Source organism: Strongylocentrotus purpuratus, unplaced genomic scaffold, assembly GCF_000002235.5.
Source record: "Strongylocentrotus purpuratus isolate Spur 01 unplaced genomic scaffold, Spur_5.0 spur5_scaffold_10, whole genome shotgun sequence".
NCBI classification, from domain to species: Eukaryota; Metazoa; Echinodermata; class Echinoidea; order Camarodonta; family Strongylocentrotidae; genus Strongylocentrotus; species Strongylocentrotus purpuratus.
The window spans coordinates 11403811-11426656 of NW_022145595.1; the positions used below are offsets into that span (position 1 = coordinate 11403811).

Consider the following 22846-nt stretch of genomic DNA (forward strand, 5'->3'; position numbering starts at 1 on the left):
ATTGTTCTGGTTAGTTGAGCAGAGATTGTTACAAGATACAACTTCCTTACAGTTACAGGTACAGCTTAGAGTAAGATTGTTCTACTGTTATCAACCTTACAGATACAGGCCTGTTACTCCAGGGAGGTGAGACTTTAACTCACATGCCCTGGTTACTCTTAGAGATTAGATTGTATGTACGTATAGTTTAGTTTGTTATACTCTTTGTAAGATTTGTTGTTATTATATTCATCATGTTTATACTCCCTATATATCTATGTAACATATGTTTTATGCATGGACATCTGCCTTATGCAGCTGAGTCTGAAATAAAGTTCTGAATTGAATTGAATTGAAAGCAGAAATTTTTAATGAAATTACAATTTACAATTTGTTAAAAATAAAAGCAAGGGCGGATTTTATGAGTTACATACACACTAGGAAGTAAGGGTGCAATTCCGCTCTACAATAGCCACTCCCTCCGCCAAATACGTTTATAGGTGGATGCAAAGCCCGGATGCAAAGCACCCTTACTTCAATAAGATTGTTCACATTGTCATGGTTTCAAAATGTTGTATTCCCAAACAGCATTTTGGTATATTGTTAGCACACAATAGAGTATTTTCATGGTGGCAAAGTTGCCAAGGTTGCTGATTCCATTTCCGAACAATTTTGTGCTAGACAATATTGTGGTGCATGGCACCAACCTATAAACACTGAACGTGCCCTGCACCGGGGTGTGACGCTTCTTCTTCTTCTTCGTTTGGTATTAGCTATTAGTCAAATTTGACTATTGTTGCCAATTTCATCGCAACTCTTTCTTTTAATGTTTTTTTTTCTTCCAATCTCATTATGATATAATAATAGTCATAGTCTATCCAGCTGTTATGTAACAAAAAGGGAATACGAATTGTCGTGGTATACATTTGGATATATTCCTGTACTAAACACAGTTTTATATTAAAACGGTCCCAAGGTGTTGTAAACTTGTTTTTAAAACAGAAAAAACATGACATTGGAAGGAAGCTGCTGATTTCACATTTCAAAACAAAATGGGCCCTTCTAAATGTGACTGGATCTGTGTTTTCCCTTTATTAAACATGCCTCCTACAATTCTAAAAGTATTTATCCCATCAAAATGAATTACTAGCAACAAACAAACAAACTAGTAATTCACGATCTGCGTATACCTTAAAGAGGATTAATTTATGTTTATTTTGATCTATGAAAGATAAGTTTATATTTATGTGAAAATCTTCATTATAAATAATGTCCCCACCCCTTTTTTTTTGCCGAGTGCGTTTATATAAAGCAACTTTTCAACTTGGTTGAAAATCCATTATTCTTCGATAGAAAGGGGGGGGGGGGGGAATCGAATTTAGAGAATGTACTTTTGACAATCAACGAAAACAAATAGCAATATATCTTTGTCTGATAGTACTATAATAGCCTTAGCCTATAATGTTATCAAAACAATATACTTTCAAAAGTGTTATATTTCCCATTATGCACTGCACTCGTGATAGGTCAAGATAATATATACACTGTTGGTCATCATCAAGGTGGATTAATTTTTGTTTACCCCAATTTATAGAATGATTTTGACAATGATTTTGACAATGATTTATTCATAATGGATATTATTGAATAATAATTTGCGAGCGTTTGTTTTGCGTGACTGCTAGATCATGTGTGTGTTATGCTTATCAACTAGGGGACCTACGTCCTTAAGTCATAACTGACAGTAATGAGGATTAATGCCTCAAAAAAGGCACTAATATAGCATATCGACACGGTTTTGATCCTGGGGCCTCAGAGTAACGAGGCAATTGCTTTGCCACTGAATCATGACTGTACGTAACGGGGCTATAGGATAGGGGCAGCCCCCACAACAACAAAAATTAAAAGATGCAATAAATTATCAATAATTTATTGCATTTTCGTTGGGTTTTTTTATTTGTAGGGGCTGCCCCCTACCCTAGCCCCCGCTGCGTATATACAGTCATGATTCAGTGACAAAGCAATGGCCTCATAACTGTGAGTCCCCAGGATCAAAACCGTGTCGATATGCTATATTATAGTGCCCTTGGCTGGTTGGTAATTTTCCGGGGGATACATTATTGTATCCTCGGGGGTGGTTGTCCTCGGGGGGAAGGGGTAATTTTCGGGAGGGGGTGGGGAAGTAATTGTCCCGCTGCTAATTGGCCGGAGGTGATTGCCAAGGGGTTGTCCTAGAACCGTCGCGACGGGCTAACGCTCCTGCATGTACTATGTTAATTATCTGGCGGCACTAATGAGTTTCCGTTATACTGTATTGCATATTTTGTTTACAGTTTCTGTGCAGTGCATTTCTCTTTTACACTTTATCAGTTTAAAGTAAGAAAATTGAAAAATGACATTCCCTGACACGTGTTACGATTGTTTCCATAATTTCGAAATAATGATCATAGATAAGACACAAAGGGCGTTGTGATTTTCTTAGTTTTGAAGAAAAAAAAATGACGAATTAGACACTGTTTGTACGCACAAGGAATGGTTCAAGGGGGGGGGGGGGGTCCCTGAAATTGAAAGTTGACATTTACCTCCCCCCCCCCCCCCCCCGGCGTATATGATACATGAATGTTTTTAAAACTATATATGACAGGGAAAAAAAGATGAATAAGACATTACATTAAAATATCTCAGTCAATAAACACATTGTGTGTGAGAAGGGGTTCTACCCCACCCCCACCCCGGTCCTTAGTGAAATTTAGAAATTTAGCATAATTTACCCACGATGAGTTATAAAATTCGGCATTTTGATCACCATATCAGATTATGCTTGTGATGGGGGTGAAGGAGCCGGAATAGAGTTTTCTTCATCGTTGAAATATTTTTTTTTCCCCGCGCAGGAGTGTTTGCTATAATAGCTACAATAACAGTTTCGTCTCTTCTGGTGGCTTATTATATACTCGTGGGGGTGGGTATACTTCGAGAGTAAAAATGGTCCTCCGTTTTGTTAACTTTACCAACAAAGCTTTGAACGTTTTCTCAAAATGAATAACGCTCTTAGAATTTGTAACGCTTGCCGACAGAAATCTAGATATAATTTTATTAAGCGTTATGCTAGAATTTATCAAGGGGACGGGGCGGGGTAGGTGGTGGTTTAAAAGTGTTAATGAAATAAAGAACACTCGTAATTTCTGGACAGGCTGAGATGACTCGCCTGGCAGGCACTTTGCTTATTTTTTCTAATCATACATAATATTTAAAGGTACTATGTCCCATTTGCAGGCCAAAAAAAATGAAAAAGTTAAATTCCAACTGCATTTGAAAGATAATACTTATTTAGAACTTCCCTAAAAAAGGTGGGGCTTGAAAATGTCTTCAAGTGGGAAAATAATGACTATTAGTTGTCAAATCGACTGTAGGGCTATAGAGCCCAAAAGTAATAGTCTTGATTTTCAGACAATATTGTACCGAATGGTCATACGTTTTATGCTGCGCAAAGATTCAATCAGTGTAATCTTGGCCATCACAAGAAGTGGGTTATTGATGTAGACAAATGCTCATGTACCCTTTACAACTCTTTTCATGTATGTTATTACCAAAGAAGAAAAAAAGCCAGTCAGTCACTCAATAGTGTCTGACAGTGAAGTCTAGCAAGTAAACGGGTTCCTTGCATAATTTGAATATGAGGACACACTAACGTTTAAATTTCACAGATAGGACATACATGACATATTCATAATTCCTGCAAAGTTCTACAGAATTTGAGGTTGGCTGCAAAAGGGACATCTTTAAACTAACTGTGTTTGCTTATAGTTATACTTCACCACTTTGCTAGGTTGCTCGTTTGCCATACACGCAATTTTTGTAATACAAACAATTGTGCATCATAACATTTTGACGGAAGTGCTGCTTTGTGCAACATTACTTAATTGCAAAATTACTCATTTCCGGTCTATATTACTATTAGCTCCATGAAAATACCCTTTTAACACCAGTATAGAATAAACTTGAAGCCTTTGGCAAGGGCGGATCTAGCTTTTTGCTAAGGGGGGGGGGGGGGAGTGACCAATAATGACGATGCGGAGCATCGTCCACGAGCCGATTTTTTTTGGGTGTTTATTTGAACCCCGTAAGTGATGTTTTCCTGGCATCTATTAACACAATGGAGACCATAAAAAGCAGTGCATGATAACGTCTTTTTAAATCAAGTAACAGTTAAATACACAGTTATATCCAGAGTTATCATGTGTTTGGTTAAGTTGAGTTGAATATCTTCTCACAATATTTGCACTTGAAAGGGTTTCTCTCCAGCGTGCGTTCTTTTTTCTTTCTTTTTTTCTTTTTTTCCCTTTTTTTTTCCCCTTTTTTTTCCCTTTTTTTTTGGGGGGGGGGGGGGCCGCCCAAGGGGGGGGGGGGGGGGGCTAAACCCCCCGTAGATCCGCGCCTGTTTGGTTAGTTTGGTATATCTATTCTGCCCATGATAACACGACGTGGCCTGTATATTATATTTGCATGAGCAACTGATACAGGGCCTTATGGGCCAGTGAATACAATCGTAAGGTCACTGCATCTTAGATTTAGACAATTTACTTTCCATCCCATTTTGCTATATTATACCGCATGACACTTTGTTTATTGCTAATTCCAATACATTCATCAAAATATGAGAGAGAGAGAGAGAGAAAGAAAGAGAGAGAGAGAGAGAGAGAGGTCTGAGAAATAGAGAGAGAGAGAGAGAGAGAGAGAGAGAAAGAGAGAGAGAGAGAGAGAGAAAGAGAGAGAGAGAGAGGTAGAGAGAGAGAGAGGGGGAAAGAGAGTGAGAGAGAGAAAAAAAGAAGAAAAAAGTGTATGTGAGAGAGAGAGAGAGAGAGAGAGAGAGAGAGAGAGAGAGAAAGACACACACAGATACACACACACACGCACACACACACAGACAGATGGAAGGAGTGATAAAGAGGGAGAACATGCACTATACGATTTATTGAATATAAGTACGCCTATATTCATGACAGCCTCCTGCAGTGATGGTGGGTATACAAGATGAGTGTATAACCCCTCACATAAAAGGCCTACCCAAATGTGCCTATACAAACATTCTAATAAAAGCCCATTTTCCTTTATATAATTGCCCCTCTCCACTTCTGAAAGTGCCCTTTTCACCTCTGATAAGTGCACCTATTCAAATGTAATTACCACATGCCCCCTTTTACTTTGACAAGTGTCCCTTTTCCTTTCTGTATATAATGATTATGGCCTACCACAATGTACCAATATTCGACCAACTAGCTGCCACCTCACCGGTCATGTAAAAAAGAGGTCTGTTTATATTCTTCTAGGGACGAAATAACAGCTTGTTATATACATACATGTACAATTATATATATATTTTTTCATTTATTCATTCATATATTTATTTATTTTATTTATTTACTTCCATTTTGGGAATACCGAAATTCATGTTTGTATGTCATGATGAATTTAGAGGATAAAACGGATTGACTCTGGGCACTGAGTAATCACAACTTTGTTTCATGTGAGGAAGTGGTGGATTGGACCGGAAGTTTCCTATCACTATCAATTAATGTGTTCCAGAGTCAAATTAATCTTTTCTCCTAATCCTCCAATTCTTGAATAGTAAATTAGACAAAGATTTAGCCAATGGCAATTAATGCGGGGGGGGGGGGGTCAGATGACACACAAAATCACAGAGTCCCTCTTAACATAATATATGGTTATTAAAGCCTAACTAAGTTCAGTGGATGAATGGCCCTTTTTTAAGCAGATGAGAAGGGGGCCATGGGCATGAGCCCCCCTATCGCGGCAGTCAGTGACCCTCAATGAACATTACATTCGCATAGTGCAGGTAGAGTAGACGGCAGTACTTCCGGGTTTTCGACCGTGCTGTTGAGGTCAAAGGTAACATACACGAACTGAGCTGACTGGATCGACCCGATCGCGAACTGCAACTGCCCTCTAATAGATTGGCAAGAATATGCACTTTCTTCTCCTGAAAAAGGAAATTGAATAGTGAGTATTGATATTTAATATTCCGGAAACGTAATTTATATTGATTTGGACTAGTCTATGCCTAAACTATATCTGTGCCTGTGCTTTTCTACTTCTAGGTCTACAAAATGTTAATGTGCATCGGTGCTGCCGGGGCGCGGGAGGCGCGTTTCCGTTTTACACCCTGCCCTAGGCTTTTCGGCAAGAAATTACACGAAACATGCTGTATCCGAAGTCTAAGTTTGTTTATATCGACGTCAAGAATAGCAAAGCCAAAGCATGCGAGGGTCTTCTTGTTCAAGACGGTTTTCCCGATATATTATTGTTTTGTTATCGCTGGGCTAAATTTTGCGAGCTGATCACGCATCCTCACGCTCTTAGAGTATTGCGTATTAATGGATAAAAATAAATGATACGACTAGGAAGATCAACTAGTATAGAGAGTTAGCTAGCGCTACGTGACGTTTTCAGAGTTCCGGTGGTGTGCAGAGCGCCGAGGCAAGATGTGGACGACTAGACTCCGCGCACCAGTCGGTTTGTAAAATTTTATTGGAGAAAAGCCTAGGGCAGGGTGTAAAACGGAAACGCGCGCGCGGGAGCGGGGCCGGGCCGCGCGTTTCCGTTTTACACCCTGCCCTAGGCTTTTCTCCAATAAAATTTTACAAACCGACTGGTATTCGGAGTCTAGTCGTCCACATCTTGCCTCGGCGCTCTGCACACCACCATTATTTTTTTCATTTATTTTTATCCATTAATACGCAATACTCTAAGAGCGTGAGGATGCGTGATCAGCTCGCAAAATTTAGCCCAGCGATAACAAAACAATAATATATCGGGAAAACCGTCTTGAACAAGAAGACCCTCGCATCCCCAATTGAAATTGTACATAAGCTTTGGCTTCGCTATTCTTGACGTCGATATAAACAAACTTAGACTTCGGATACAGCATGTTTCGTGTAATTTCTTGACGAAAAGCCTAGGGCAGGGTGTAAAACGGAAACGCGCGGCCGGGCCTGTGCTGTGCGCTAGCATGGCACTATCTGTTTATCATAATAATCATTCATGTTGACTTGTTGTAGTTGTAATTGTTGGTGTTGCTTTTATTGTTAATGTTAAGACTAGACTCTGAGTTTAACATTATTATGCTAGTAGTCCATGGGGAAAACTTTAGATGTAGTCTAGGGCCTACAAATGCAAAGTGAACTGAATGGGGGAGATCATTAAATGATTAATAAAAGAAATGTTTTGAATACTTGAAAGGATGATTGTTTGAAAGACCCTGTAATCTGATAATCTGGCTGTATGGGCTGTATGAGTTAGTCTAGGAGATAATATGAAATATGTTGATATTACCAAGCCTCAATTGACACCCATACACATGTAGATCTAGATTCTAAATCTATGAAGAGTTTTGTAATTTAAATCGTTAAACGCTGAGTTTTAAACAAGAGTTTGCATTAATGTTGGTTTTGACACAAATGCACAAAAAAGGGCAGTGTATGCGAAAATGCCTGTTTTCACGTTCCCAATTTAATACTCAACAAAAATAGCGATAAGGGTAAAAGCACACATAGGAGCATCACTATCCTGGCTGTGTAGCTAAAAGCTGTGCTTTTGATTCTCAACATTTCAAACACCACTGTACAAAATTCAACTGATTTCACTTAAAATCGGTACTTTAGTGACAACCTAAATAGCAGTAAAATACTTTTTTTTTTCACTTACTGATGTTAAAAAGAATAATTTAAAAATTCAAAGTGTAAGTCTAGTGTCAAACTTTGCTTACAGCTGCATCGACATGATTGTGTAGAGTCTATGCGATATTGTGTGGTGTGTATATTTGTGTATGGGTCTAATAATACCTGCCTCACAGCAAGCATGCGGTGCTAGAGGTCAATACGCATAAGCATTGACTCTCTGTGCTTTGCTGGAGTGGGTAAAAGGTGCCCACAAGGAGTTCGCCAAATTCAGCATACTCCAAGTGTGCGCCATAGTAGTAGTATGCTAAACTAACCACTATTGTCGTAAAGTCAGCATCAATCAATAAGTGGAAAATTATTTGTGTGGAAGCTAGAAACCAAAATGTTGACTTTCAGACACAAGCCCAGAATTACTGCTGTTGAAATTCAGGCCACAGCACAGGTGCTTTTGTTTTAGTCCTATTTTGCAATCAATCACTCTAGTCCAGACAGCAAAACTAGAAATAACTTAATAGTTTAATAAAATTTTAATAGGGTATAAGAAGAATATGTAGATTAAGCGCTTGTTCCAGAGTAATTGTATGGTTACAAATGGGTCTTAAAGATGTGAGTGATGACATTTCAACTTATAGCATATGGAACCTTCATGGGCACATGTTTTAACACACAATATTATATGGGCAGTGTGTAAATTGCAGTGTCCTATCTTAGGTTCTCTGTTGAGACACTAACCAGGAAGTGTGTAATCAATGACGTCCTTGTTCGCAAATTAAAAAATTCTTTGAAGTTCTGCTTTGTGGATTTGAGCAAGAATTGATAAGTTCAACTTCTGATCTTTGTGAAACGCTCCCCTGTATACACAAGTAATTCAACCAAATCTGGTGTCAGCACAGGTGCAATGTACATGGACAGTGACCTCTATGTGGTCTTATAATTGTTTTCTTTTAGCTGACATGTTGTAATTGATATTGATGTTGTTTTGTTTTGTTAGGATGGATCTTCCTGAGGCTATAGAGATGGAGGATATGGAGATCCCTCCTCCTGATGCCCCTCCGTACACAAACAATCTCCACACACAGAAGGCGTTTGAGGTGCTTAACGTCTTCAGAAAGTAAGTACATCGGATGAGATGATATTCCTTTGCTGTTGTTGTGCTGTAGCTCGGAAGGCCTACCAGGTGAAGCGTTTCGAGCTTGACATTTTCCAGGCCGAACTGTAGCCAGAATTTGGTCAACCTGGTAACAAAACCCAGTCGTAAAAATAAGTTTTGAAATAGCTCATTGTTCGTCATCTACTTATCTTTCATCATGATAAAACCATCAAAGTGACTGTAAACACACACATCACAATTGCTGTTGTTGTTATTATTATGTCTTTTTTGTTGTTCTCCATTTGTATTGTCCATTTAGACAAAATATTCTATGTGATGTGATTCTGGAGGCAGAGGGTGTAGAGATCCCGGCGCATCGTATCGTGCTAGCCTCCTGCAGCCAGTATTTCTCGGCCATGTTTACCAGTGAATTGTCCGAGAGTCGAGCGGAGAAGATTATTCTCCAGGAGGTGGATGGCAGAGCTCTTTCATTACTCATCGATTTTGTCTACACCTCAGAAGTTCAGGTGACTGAGGAAAATGTTCAGGTCAGTGTCTGTTGCTCCTTGGTTTCTAAAAGTATCTTTTATACCATAGCCAAGTTATATTAGTTTTGTTATAATAAGCCAGTTCATGGTTGCAGTCTGAGCATGAGCAGATAAAGGTCATTGCAGACCAAATTGTGAAATACAGGGAGGAAAAATACTGGATACGTGCTCATGAAAGTTTGGTAATCATTATTCATTTATGCACAAGCAGTGCACTCCATGATACACCTCCATCACTGTAGGAGTGATTTTTTTCAAAATATACAAAGTGGGACCTCTTCATGTTTTGAATATCTGTTGATATTCGGGGTCATTTGGGACATGTGCTAACCATGAACTGGTCTATTGCAAGGTAATGAACTGTTCTTTTGTCTCATGTTGACATTTTGCAATTATGGCATAAAAGTAGATTATAGGCACATTCAGATATAACGCCGCAAAACCGCTTCGTTTTTTTATGATGACATAGATTGTCATATGCGTCACATATATGTATAAATAGCACAGAGCTGAGTGAATATGTGCAATTCCTTTGTCCAATGCCATTCATTTAAACATAACAAAAAACATGGCAGCTTTTATGTAGCGGTATACCGTGCCATATCTGAACAAGCCTAAAATGTGGAAGATAGTATGTCCGAATCATGAATATGGATTTTTCATATTGTTTTGACTTATTCTGTCCTTTATAAAATCATTTGTGTGCCCTTCATCAATGTTTTGTTGAGCATAGTTGATGACAAAGTATTTTCAGTATGACTTGTGAAAAGCAGCGAAGTAATCACTGAATGCAATATTTTGTTTTCTTCTCCCAATTCCTGCAATTTTTTACAGGTGAGTTCTGTAAATACACAGAGAAAAATTAGCCTGTAGTACACTAAACAAAAGCTGAAATTTAATTATAAAGAATATTTTGATTAACTTTTAAAAAAAAATGTAGGTAATTTGAAATGGATGAAATTATCATGTTTTTGTTTTGTATTGATACCGTAGACCCTCCTACCTGCTGCCAGTTTATTACAGCTGAATGACGTCAGAGATGCATGCTGTGATTTCCTGCAAAAACAACTTCATCCTACCAACTGTCTTGGTATAAGAGCATTTGCTGACGTACACTCGTGTAGCGAACTCTACCACTATGGTCAGAATTATACCATGCAACACTTCAGGTATGCTCTTGTTACAATGAGGTTAAAGCTAATCTTGAGCTCTGGTCCCTGTCTTACAAAGAGTTACGATTTATCCAAATCAATCGTAAGTCCTCCAATCAATCGCAAGTTTGCAGTCTCCTATGTACATAGTTGCGATTGTTGCGATTGATATCAACTCTTTCTAAGTCGGGACTCTGGTGTAGGAATAGTGTGTTGAAAGCACATGGCTATAATTCATTCTGGTTTGTTTATCCTGCAGTAGATTGATAGTTTGACCCAGTAAAATAAAAATAAACTCACCAAAAATTGCTGGAAATCACTGGAATTCAATAAAAACCACAACTCCCATTTTCACATAGTGACCTACTTATGTTGTTTTTTGTTTTTTTGTGTGTGTGTTATCAGCTTTTCATTCTTTTGGAGAATATTTACGCCTTTCAATTTTTATTTTCTTATCTTTCTATGCTCATTACTCAGCCCCTATACATTTTCTACCAAAATCATTTGGCACATGACAACTATTTGTAATCTTGAACATTCAGTGTAGGTTTTTTTGGATCCTGTGAGAATTAATTTCCTATCATTACCAGAACTCAAACTTTTCTTTAAATTGATACAGGAAGAACCATGATTATGATATCACTTTCAATAGAATTATACAAGTTTTTGCATGCTCCGGCATTCATTACAACAACATATATGAAATGACTATAAGAATTTACTCTCACTAAGATCACAGTAGCTATTGGTATGCCCACAGTTCTGACCAATCAAAGGTCTAGAACCTACATGTAAATGAGATATTTATAAAATATCAGTTGTAAGCATTCCACTTGGAGTGTGCGACTGGTCTGAGTTCAACTTTGCTTTAGATCTTTCTGTAACTGCAATTCCATATGATATTAAATGACTATATTTTAATTGTAAGGTATGCGGTGTTTATTAAGCTAAAGGAAACGACCATGACTGATTATTTACCTTGTATTCTGATCTAGTGCTGTTGTCCATAGCGATGAGTTCTTTGCTCTGCCAGCTGCTCAAGTCTGTGAACTAATTAGTAGTGATCACCTGACGGTCCATTCAGAAGAAGAGGTAAGTGATCACATGATAGCAGATTGATCACCTGATATCATATTTGAGTTGATAAGAATTGATCACCCTTTATTTCATGCAAATTTTAAATCCATATTAATAATTTTTTAATTACTGCAGTTACAATTAATTTTTTAAGCAGATTACTGTGCAATCACTTATTCTCCTTACCAATGAACCTGGGAATGCCAATTTTATCTGCCTTTAGTGTTAGTTTATTTCTAGATTTTATTTTTTTATAGATTTGTTATACCTTTATTAATTTGATTAAGCATCAATTATGTTGCAAATACTTACGGGGTATCTATGTTGGCATATAACTCTCTTTACTGTCAATTGAATTGTAAGCATGGAAATGACATTATACGCATGTTGATGGTACAGTCAAACCTGCTTTAGCAACCACCTGTCTATAAAGACCACATTTTCTGTTTCCTTCAGAACGGCTTCTCATTGAAACATGTACTATAGAAACCTGTACATAAAAGACCACCTGCCTATAAAGACCACTTTTCTTGTCTCATTTGAGTGGTCTTTATAAACAGGTTTCACTTTAATGTTGGAAACATGAATAAATTTGAAATTTGAAATTTGAATTTAATTGTTTTTGTATCAGGTATTTGAAGCCGTAGTGTCGTGGGTGAAGCAGGATCCTAGTAACCGTAGCGATTACATGCCGCAGCTTGTTGAACATGTCAGACTGCCTCTCCTTTCACGGGACTATCTCATCCAAAGAGTGGAGGAGGAACAGCTCATTAAAGGTATCTCATCGACCGGTAAATTATAAAGCAGCCATTACAAAAACTTCAGGTTTTACCAATATCTGCATGGGCCCTGTCTTATAAACAGTTGCGATTAATCGCAGCTCATTAAAGGTATCTCAACTACCGGTAATTTATGAAGCAGCCAATAAAATAACTTCAGTTTTTTAACCAATATCTGGGCCCTGTCTTAAAAACAGTTGCGATTAATCGCAGCTCATTAAAGGTATCTCTTCTACCGGTAATTTATGAAGCAGCCATTACAAAAATCTTCGGGTTTTTCCCAATATCTGCATGTGCCCTGTCTTATAAATAGTTGCGATTAATTGCAGCTCATTAAAGGTATCTCATCGACCGGTAAATTATAAAGCAGCCATTACAAAAACTTCAGGTTTTACCAATATCTGCATGGGCCCTGTCTTATAAACAGTTGCGATTAATCGCAGCTCATTAAAGGTATCTCAACTACCGGTAATTTATGAAGCAGCCAATAAAATAACTTCAGTTTTTTAACCAATATCTGGGCCCTGTCTTAAAAACAGTTGCGATTAATCGCAGCTCATTAAAGGTATCTCTTCTACCGGTAATTTATGAAGCAGCCATTACAAAAATCTTCGGGTTTTTCCCAATATCTGCATGTGCCCTGTCTTATAAACAGTTGCGATTAATTGCAGCTCATTAAAGCTATCTCATCTACCAGTAATTTATGAAGCAGCCATTAATAAAACTTCAGTTTTTAACCAATATCTGGGCCCTGTCTTAAAAACAGTTGCGATTAATCGCAGCTCATTAAAGGTATCTCTTCTACCATTAATTTATGAAGTAGCCATTACAAAAACTTCGGGTTTTCCCCAATATCTGCATGGGCCCTGTCTTATAAACAGTTGCGATTAATCGCAGCTCATTAAAGGTATCTCATCTACAGGTAATCTATGAAGCAGCCATCAATAAAGCTTCAGGTTATATCATATTTTGGCCCTGTCTTATAAACAGTTGCAATTAATCGCAGCTCATTAAAGGTATCTCATCTACCAGTAATTTATGAAGCAGCCATTAATAAAAATTCAGTTTTTTAACCAATATCTGGGCCCTGTCTTAAAAACAGTTGCGATTAATTGCAGCTCATTAAAGGTATCTCAACTACCGGTAATTTATGAAGCAGCCATTAAAATAACTTTGGATTTCCTAATATCTGGCCCTGTCTTATAAACAGTTGCGATTAATTGAAACTTATTTGCAGCTGATATCAGTCACAACCATGTACTTACGAGATAGGAGACTGCAAACTTGTGATTGATTGGAGGACTTGCGATTGATTTGGATCAATCATGACTCTTTATAAGATAGGGCCCAGGTCTTCTGAAGACAGTGCATGGTCAAAGTTACAACTCGTACTGATTTCTGGTCTTCTAAACACAATGCAATTGCAGAGGAATACAACTGTTCATGATTTCTGGTCATCTAAATGCAATAAATTACAGAGACATAAAAATTGTACTCATTTCTTTTCATCTAAACGTAATGCTTTGCATATTAAGATGGGGGACTGCAAACATGTGATGAATTAGAGGACATGCGATTGATTTGGATCAATCGCAACTCTTTATAAAACAGGACCCAAGTCTTTGATTCTAAAGACAGTTCATGGTTAAAGCTACAACTTAAACTAATTTATGCTCTTTCTGAAATAATGCATTGTAGAGGCATACAACTTTTAATGATTTCTGGTCATCTAAATGCAATAAATTATAGAGACATAGAAATTTTACTTATTTCTGGTCATCCAAATGTAATGCATTGTGGAGGCATACAACTTTTAGTAGTTTAGTATTAGACTATGATTTTATATCCTGAACATAGCTAGTTTTACGAAGAGAATATATAAAAAAGCATGAAGAGAATATATGAAAAGCTCAATTTTTTTTCAGAAGACGTTCTTGAGACAAACAAACAGGTTGGAAAGGTCTTATCTCGCGGGAGAGTTAAAGATAAACTTGAGTTCTGGTAATGCGATTGCATTGTGAAAGAAAAGGTGTGGAATGGATCAGAAAAGTTGATCATATAGCATGTAAGTAATGGTGTGTAATGCAAGGTTCTGGAGTCATCAAAATCATCATAAATTTGGCAGAGTCTTGGTAAAGTAACAATCACTTACACAGAAAGATTTATATGGGACAACACACATGGTGTTGGGGCTAGTACTACCCTGATTTCCTTATCTTTCAATGCTCATTTACTCAGCCAGTATACATTTCCTTCCAAAATTGTTTGGCACATGACATTTATTTGTAATCTTGAACGTTCAGTGTAAGTTTTGTTAGATTCTGTGAGAATTAATTTTCTTTTTTTACCAGAACTCAAGTTTATCTTTAATGAATCATTTTATTTTCTTCCTAGGCAACAGTGATTGTAAAGACTTCCTGATAGAGGCCATGAAATACCATCTATTACCCAAAGAGCAGAGAGGTACAATGAAGAACCCTCGAACCAGATTACGCACCCCTATTGGACTACCAAAGGTGAGAACAAATATACTTTTAACCCGTTAACTTCTGAATTTTTTCATTCCCATAGACTTTACACAGCGACCACCCGGTTCCAGGAGACAATGGGTTAAAATAAGTTTTTTTTTTTTTTTTTTTTTTACCTCTAGCAGTTTTCTTATTTTCTAAATTAATTGATTTTCTCTCCTCAAATTGGCAACATTTTATCTTTTTTTTCCACTCCTTCATAGTTTAAAGAAAGTAAAAATGTTTATTTGATGAACCAATGTGATAGGAAATTGCAATATTGAACCAAAAATTTGCCAACATATACCAGTACATATATTTTTTTAAATTTTACACCATATTGCCAATTTAGGGATTTAAGTAATAATTGCAATTAAAATCAAATTAGTTTCACCACCAAGAGGTTATGATATTTAAGCCAATCATCAGGTATTTATGTATTTATTATCCTAATGTTTAAATTTCTTTGTGAGTGCTAAATACTGCTGTGAGAAAATAAAAAATCCCAATCTGCATATATATTCCAGTGATCGTATTAAACTATTTTGTTTGTTGATATAGTTAATGCTGGTAGTCGGTGGACAAGCCCCCAAAGCTATTCGCAGTGTTGAAGTCTATGATTTCAAGGAGGAGACCTGGACGCAAGCAGCTGAGATGCCATCAAGAAGATGTAGAGCAGGTCAGTGCATTTAAAGATAAATACTAGCCCCTCCCTCCCCCCCCCCCCACCATGTTTCATAATATTTCTTGGATTTTAATTGACAAGTAGTAAGCAATAAACTATTCTGCTATAAATACAGTAGGTCTTTTTAAAGCCTTCAGTAAAGTGATCAGCAAATGAGACATGATAGAGATCACCGGTTGTGACAAAACACTGCCTTCCGTTCCTCTTTCTTTGTAACTTGTCGTACCTTAAAATAGAGCATTTCCTGTAAGCAGCCTAGTTTTAATAATCCAATTTCCTTTGGGACTTCTGCCTTTACTGTACACAAACTTTCAATTTAATATTTTTATGCCTCCGTTACGAAGTAGCCGGAGGCATTATGTTTTCGGGTTGTCCGTCCGTCCGTACGTCTGTATGTCTGTACGTCCGTACGTCCCGTTCTCGTGATCGCGTTATCTGAAAAACCGACAGATGGATTCCTGCCAAACTTTGGTCATGTATGTATCTTGCAGAGCCAATGAACTGATTAGATTTTGGGGTCACGAGGTCAAAGGTCAAAGGTCACATGGCTCATGTATGCAAAAACAGCTCCTAATCGCGTTATCTGAAGAACCGATTGATGGATTCCTGCCAAACTTTGGTCATGTATGTATCTTGCAGAGCCGATGAACTGATTAGATTTTGGGGTCATGAGGTCAAAGGTCAAATGTCACAGGGCTCATTATGTATTAAAAAACAGCTTGTGATCACATTATCATTAGAACAGATTGATGGATTCCTGCCAAACTTAGATCATGTATGTATCTTGCAGAGCCAATGAATTGAGTAGATTCTTGGGTCAAGAGCTCAAAGGTCATGGGCTCATTATGTATGCAAAAATAGCTTGTGAACGCATTCTCATTAGAACTGACAGATGGATTACTATTTACCTCGGGACATCTTGCAGAGCAAATGAACTGAGTAGATTTTAGGGTCATGAGGTCAAAGATCAAAGGGTCATATATGTATATGAGAAATTGCTTGTAATCAGGATATTCTGAGAACCTGTTAATGGATTACAATTGAACTTGAATTTGAAAAATTTCTTCTGTTTTGTTTGTAAAATTGCTCTATGACGGAGGCATCATTTTCGAGTGCGCGCAGTCGAAGTTCCATCTAGTTTTTAAACTTAATCATTTTATTCAAAATCGTCTACGGACTTGTCACATGTACCTATAATCAAAACTGATGTACCATAACTCTTAGAAAAGATTATTTCTTTACATCATTGCATAGAGTAAAACCTGTTTATAAAGACTGTGCAAAGGAAACAAGAAAAGTGGTCTTTATAGGCAGGTGGTCTTTGTTAACAGGTTCCTTGAGTACATGGTTCATTGAGATACAAAAATATAAAGTCTTTATAGACTGATGGTCTTTCTAAACAGGGCCGGTATAAATAAAGTTCGACTGAACAATGATTGATTGCATTTTCTTGCAGGGGTTGCTGTTTTAAATGGCATGGTGTATGCTGTTGGCGGTTTCAATGGATCTCTGAGGGTGAGAACAGTAGACGTTTACGATCCTGTCCGGAACATGTGGTCTTCAGTGGCATCTATGGAAGCGAGGCGGAGTACGTTAGGCGTAGCAGTCTTGAATGGCATGATCTATGCAGTAGGCGGATTTGACGGCACCACTGGTAAATATATCAAGGAATCACTGCCATGGGGCCCTCTTCATCATCTCCTCCCCTCTCCTCCTCTTCCCCCTCCTCCTCCTCTTCCCCTCCTCCTCTTCCCCTCCTCCTCCTCCCTCTCCTCCTCCTCCCTCTCCTCCTCCTCCCTCTCCTCCTCCTCCCTCTCCTCCTCCTCCCTCTCCTCCTCCTCATTTGCCTCCTCCTTCTCCTCCTCCTCCTCCTGTCCCCTCCTACTCCTTCTCCTCCCTCCTCCTCCTCCCTCCTCCTCCTCCCTCCTCCCTCCTCCTTCTCTTCCTCCCTCTCCTCCTCCTCCTCCTCCTCCCTCTCCTCCTCCTCCTCCTCCTTCTCCTCCTCCTCCTCCCTCCTCCTCCTCCCTCTCCTCCTCCTCCCTCTCCTCCTCCTCCCTCTCCTCCTCATTTGCCTCCTCCTTCCCTCCCCCTCCTCCTGTCCCCTCCTACTCCTCCTCCTCCCTCCTCCTCCTCCCTCCTCCCTCCTCCTTCTCCTCCTCCCTCTCCTCCTCCTCCTCCTCCTCTTCCTCCTCCTCCATCTCCTCCTCCTCATTTGCCTCCTCCTTTCCTCCCCCTCCTCCTTCTCCTCCTCCCTCTCCTCCTCCTCCTCCTCCTCCTCCTCCTCTTCCTCCTCCTCCCTCTCCTCCTCCTCCTCCTCCTCCTCTTCCTCCTCCTCCCTCTCCTCCTCCTCATCCTCCTCCTCATTTGCCTCCTCCTTCCTTCCCCTCCTCCTGTCCCCTCCTACTCCTCCTCCTCCCCCTCCTCCTCCTCCTCCTCCTCCTCCTCCTCCTCCTCCTCCTCCTCCGTCCTCTCTCCTCCCTCCTCCCTCTTCTTCCTCCTCCTCCTCCTCCATCTCCTCTTCCTCCTCCCCCTCCCCTAACATCTTTTCATCCAGAATGCTTTAAATTACACAAATGTACATAAGCAAAAAGTGCAAAAATCACTTGGAAATTTGAGTCCATGAATAAGAATGGCTTGTCAAATAATCATTGAAGTCTTTAAATTGTCAATTCACAGTGAAGTTTGTAATCACTATTTTTGTATACAAATTGCAATTTCTTGTTGATTTTTTGCAGTTTTCATTCTATGTTTCTGTTTCATTTGCAATTTTTTTTAAACTATGAAAAAGTGAAAAGTACAAATAATTGTTGCCAATTTGAGGAGGAAAGTCTGATTTATTGTGACCTTTTTAAAACTCTAAATAGACATGGGCTAATAATTTGTATTACTCGTTTCAGGATTGAGCAGTGTAGAGGCATACGATCCCAAGATGAATGAATGGAGACCGGTAGCACAGATGAACACAAGACGGAGTAGTGTCGGAGTGGCTGTCCTCAATGGTATGTTCTTTAGCATAACATTATTAGTACAGTCAGTAGTACTGTCTACAAAGACCACATATTTTGTTTCCCTTGAAAATGATTTCTCATTGTAATATGTTCCAGAGGAACCTGTTTGGGTATTCTTGTAGTAAAGGTTCGGAATAGAACTGTTTCTTTGAAGAAAGAATGGTCTTGACATTTCAAACCACATGCTCCTTTCTTCGTCAGGAGTATTCTGTGATACTTTTAACCTTTCAGGGAATCTAAACATGAAAATTTTCTCTTGAAACTTGTATTTTTTGTAAATTGCACAATGATATTCAAAGGCATTGTTTAACAATGTTTTACAAATCTGAGATGCATGGCCCTACGTGTTATCAGTGTCTGTGATATGGTGTAATATTGAAGCTCTAAAAAAATTGCACCTCAAAATGATCATAAAGTGACTCAAAAAATTTAAAATCTTTGAGTGACCAGTTTTACCATTCTCATTTTCCCTAATAGACTCATGTGTTATAAAAACCATTGAGAAAACGTTTTTTTTAATTTCTATTTCTAATCATAAATTTCTTGATAATCAGACAGGCGATCTGCTAAATCCAGGATTTTGTTTAGAATCTGAGGCAAAGATACCCAATCCCTTTAATAAATGTCATTCAATATTTTTATTTTGTTTGTACAGGTTTTCTGTATGCTGTAGGGGGCTATGATGGGGCCTCAAGACATTGTCTAAGCTCAGTAGAAAGATACGACCCTGCTGATAATAAATGGTCTACTGTGGCTGAGATGAGTACAAGGAGGAGTGGAGCAGGTAAACTATAGTGTCACTTCTTTTTCCTGTTTTTATTGTTTAAAAAAACAATGGTTGACTATAATTAGAAACAAGATAGAACGTTATGCGCAGTTGGCTTTCAATAATACATGTTATAATAAATGAAAAAGCCACGGTTCTTTACTTTATATCTGAATAAGCCTTTACTGTTTTCCAGCCACTCCTGTCATGGATTTTTATTACCAAAAGTTAATTCCATTATCATCTCTTCCTTTCTTTCCCTTTCCTTCATATATTCTTTCTCTATATGCTCTATAAGCTGGTTCTTTAGACGAAAGAACATACCAACATCCTTTTCAGTAATGCTACTACATGATGTTACCGAAAGCCTCCATTTGTGATTGTACTCTTATTATCAAGGATGCAAGTTTTCAGGCAGAAGCCTAAATTCAGGCCATAGTTAAGGCTTTTTTATGTACAAAATAGCTCATTCTAGGTGATTTTCAGGCCCTCTGATCGATTCTTACTGACATCCCTGTATTGTGTTTGTGCCTGTAGGCGTTGGTGTCGTAGATGGCTTACTGTATGCAGTAGGAGGCCATGATGGTCCTATGGTTAGAAAGAGTGTCGAGGTATACAACCCAGACTCAGATAGATGGTCACAGGTAGCCGACATGACACTCTGTAGGAGGAATGCAGGTATGATACGTTCTTTATTTTGAAATAATTGGTAGTTATCAAATGATAATTGCTTGGACTGACAAAGTTAGTAATGAGGAAGTTCTTAGAAGAGCTGGACTGCACAGGAAAATGATAAGTGAGATGTTGATTAGGCAGTTGAAGGTCATGGGTCACATTACACGTAAAGAAGGCCTAGAGAATCTTGCTTTGACAGGGAAAATTGTGGAAAGGAAGAGTAGGGAAAGAAGGAGGATACTTTAGATATACAGTCTGCAGAAATTGTTAGAAGAAAGAGGAGGGAAAGAACTGGGAGTGGTTCTAATACCGACATTGCTACCACTGCTGTAAAGTATTTACAGTTGCGCCATCTTTCGGGGAAGGTGTATGTAGAGCGATATCCTGTACCCTAGCATCATCATGTGCGTCATGCGTTTGGTGATGCATTGTGGGACATGGCTATCGACATGTCGGGACATTGTGAGCAGCAGATGGCAGTATACGTAAATCTGAAGTAGTGTCTGAATTCCTTGCCTTTAAACTATATGCCTTGTCGTTCATTATCATTTATATAAAAACTCCTTGTTTTTCCCCAATGTCTTCTCTTAAAGAGAGATATGAAGTCATTAACCCTTTAGCAACTAAGCCACGCGAAACCGCCCCTCCTTTTACTCGCTGGACCATCCGAATCAGCCCGTCCTTCTTTTTTTTTTCATCGTGCTGTAGTATCCGTTCTATGGGGTCTACCGTGATAATGTTATATGTGCGTAATCCTTACGATGTCTCCAGTAGGATTCTGCATAGAAAAATAGTGCATGTTTCATATTGTTCAGAACAATTTCAAAATGAGAGCAATATTGCAACATCTTCCAGTGAGTAATAGGCCAATTTTTACAAGTTTATTATTATTATCATTACTGTTATCATTATTATTGTTTATGTTTATATCTTATTGTTTTTGTAGGTGTAGCATCGGTGAATGGACTCCTGTACGTAGTGGGCGGAGACGATGGAACGTCAAATCTTGCCTCGGTGGAATGCTTTAACCCAAGAACTGATAATTGGTCGCTTGTTCGCACGACCATGACAACGGGTCGCAGTTATTCGGGAATAGCGACCATTGACAAGGTCCCATCGCTGAACGCTTACCGGGAAGCGAACTCGTTACAATGGGATCCCGAGAGCATGAAGACGGAGGGAGCTTATGCACAGCTGCCCAACCCGTGATAAGGTGCTCGCGTTGGATTAGTCGATGACATGAAAGGGCGCGACAGAAGCAGAGCTGAATCGCCGGAAGGATGCTTTTGAACACTGTGTGGCGTAGAGTGCGTGGACGTGATTTGAGCTTCAGTTCTATGTGCATGTTAATAATTTTCATGCTTTATAGTGACTCGCGAGCAATCAATCAGCTTGAAAGAATTCTTCATGGACTTTTATTTATCTGGTTGATGACGACAAGTATTCGAGTGTATATTCAACCGTTATTTTCAACTCTGGATGGTAGTGCAATGGGCTGAATAGGTATCTCGCTTCACGGTTTATTGAATAGAGGAATCGGTAGAAACATCTACTTTTCTTCATGCCACATAAAGTGGAGCTCTCAATCATATATTTAAAAGAGAAACCGTACCTGTGATCCTTTCTCTGTGGGTTTATATGCAATTAGTAGTATTCAGTTTGTCCTTGATGTTGAGTTTGGAGTCGTGAGTGGTTAAAAGGCTACAATTTGTTCTCAACATTCAAATGGAAGAAACACACTGCTTTGTCGTTTTTTAACGGAAGTTTTGTAAAAAGTATTTATTGACCTTATTTCAGCAATGTGTGTTAAATGTGATCTAATGCAGATCTTTTCAGCAATGTATGATAACTGTTTGTGAACGAAGAACCACTGAATATATATTGTTTGTATGCAAAACTGGATCATGTGACCAAAAAAATACTTCTCCATTTCCAAGTTTATGAGATGCTCATGAGCTGAGTATTCTTAAAGGGATTGGGTATCTTTGTCTCAGATTCTTAAACAAAATCCCGGATTTAGCTCATGCTGCAATCATAAGTATAAACCTTTAGGTCAGTCAGGAATCCCATGACTTTTACAAGCCGATCGCCTGTCTGATTATCAAGATATTTATGGTTGGAATTTGAGATTTCCGAACTGTTTTTGTAACACTACAGTCTATGGGGGAAAATGAGTATGGTAAAACGGGTCACTCAAAGAATTTTACTTTTTTGAGGCACTTCATGATCATTTTTAAGCACAATTTTTGTAGGGCTTCAATATTACACCATATCAAAGACAGCTCTAGCTCTGACGGAGCACAACATGAAAGAATTGAAATCCTGGCAGTCATTTGTATTTGAAATGACAAGGAGGATGAGAAGTAAAGGCTTTTATTTATAAAGCTGTTGTTGGTACATTATGAAAGCTCTAGGAGGATAAGATTGTATATGGCTACAAATAGGGCCGACCCCCCCCCCCCCTTTTTTTTTTCTGGTGCTATTTAAAAAAAAAAAGCATATTAGCAGTTTATAGAGTAAACATTCATGTTATCCCTTTATTCTAAAATAAAAAGCCCATTCACTTGGCATTTCAAAATCAAATTCAAATATCAAGATCAGAATCAACTTGATAGCTTGCTCCCAAGTCTTTGTTGTATGGACAAAATGGGATTTTTCTAATTGGAAGAACCTTAAATGTTTAATTTAATACTTACTATAAATGTCAAATACTGACAAAGATGATGACAGATGTGTGTTGAGCAAATGCAAGAGTAGTAAAACTTCAAGAATTTCCTAAACTTTACATCTATGGAATATGTATTACATTCCCCCTGCACATTGCTTTAATTGATATATTAGGTGATTTTAAGTTGAATGTTTAGGGCTGGTGTTAGTGTTTAAT

The 22846-nt window shown here is 38.4% G+C and overlaps 1 protein-coding gene across 2 annotated transcripts; it reads left to right on the plus strand.

Annotated features, from left to right (window-relative positions):
• The first annotated feature begins 5661 nt into the window (after positions 1-5661).
• Positions 5662-21273, plus strand: LOC753866 (kelch-like protein 3). Of its 2 annotated transcripts, none has more exons than XM_030979491.1 (13): positions 5662-5997; positions 8668-8787; positions 9086-9314; positions 10308-10483; positions 11461-11557; positions 12174-12333; positions 14716-14837; positions 15390-15507; positions 16970-17167; positions 18411-18512; positions 19177-19305; positions 19825-19965; positions 20909-21273. In XM_030979491.1, exons 2-13 carry the CDS (start codon positions 8669-8671, stop codon positions 21169-21171), a joined length of 1854 nt encoding a protein of 617 aa, XP_030835351.1. In that variant the 5' UTR covers positions 5662-5997; position 8668; the 3' UTR covers positions 21172-21273. The 2 variants fall into 2 exon arrangements, with proteins under 2 accessions (XP_030835351.1, XP_030835352.1); XM_030979492.1 differs by having other exon boundaries at positions 5664-5997; positions 12174-12318.
• The last annotated feature ends 1573 nt before the right edge of the window (positions 21274-22846 follow it).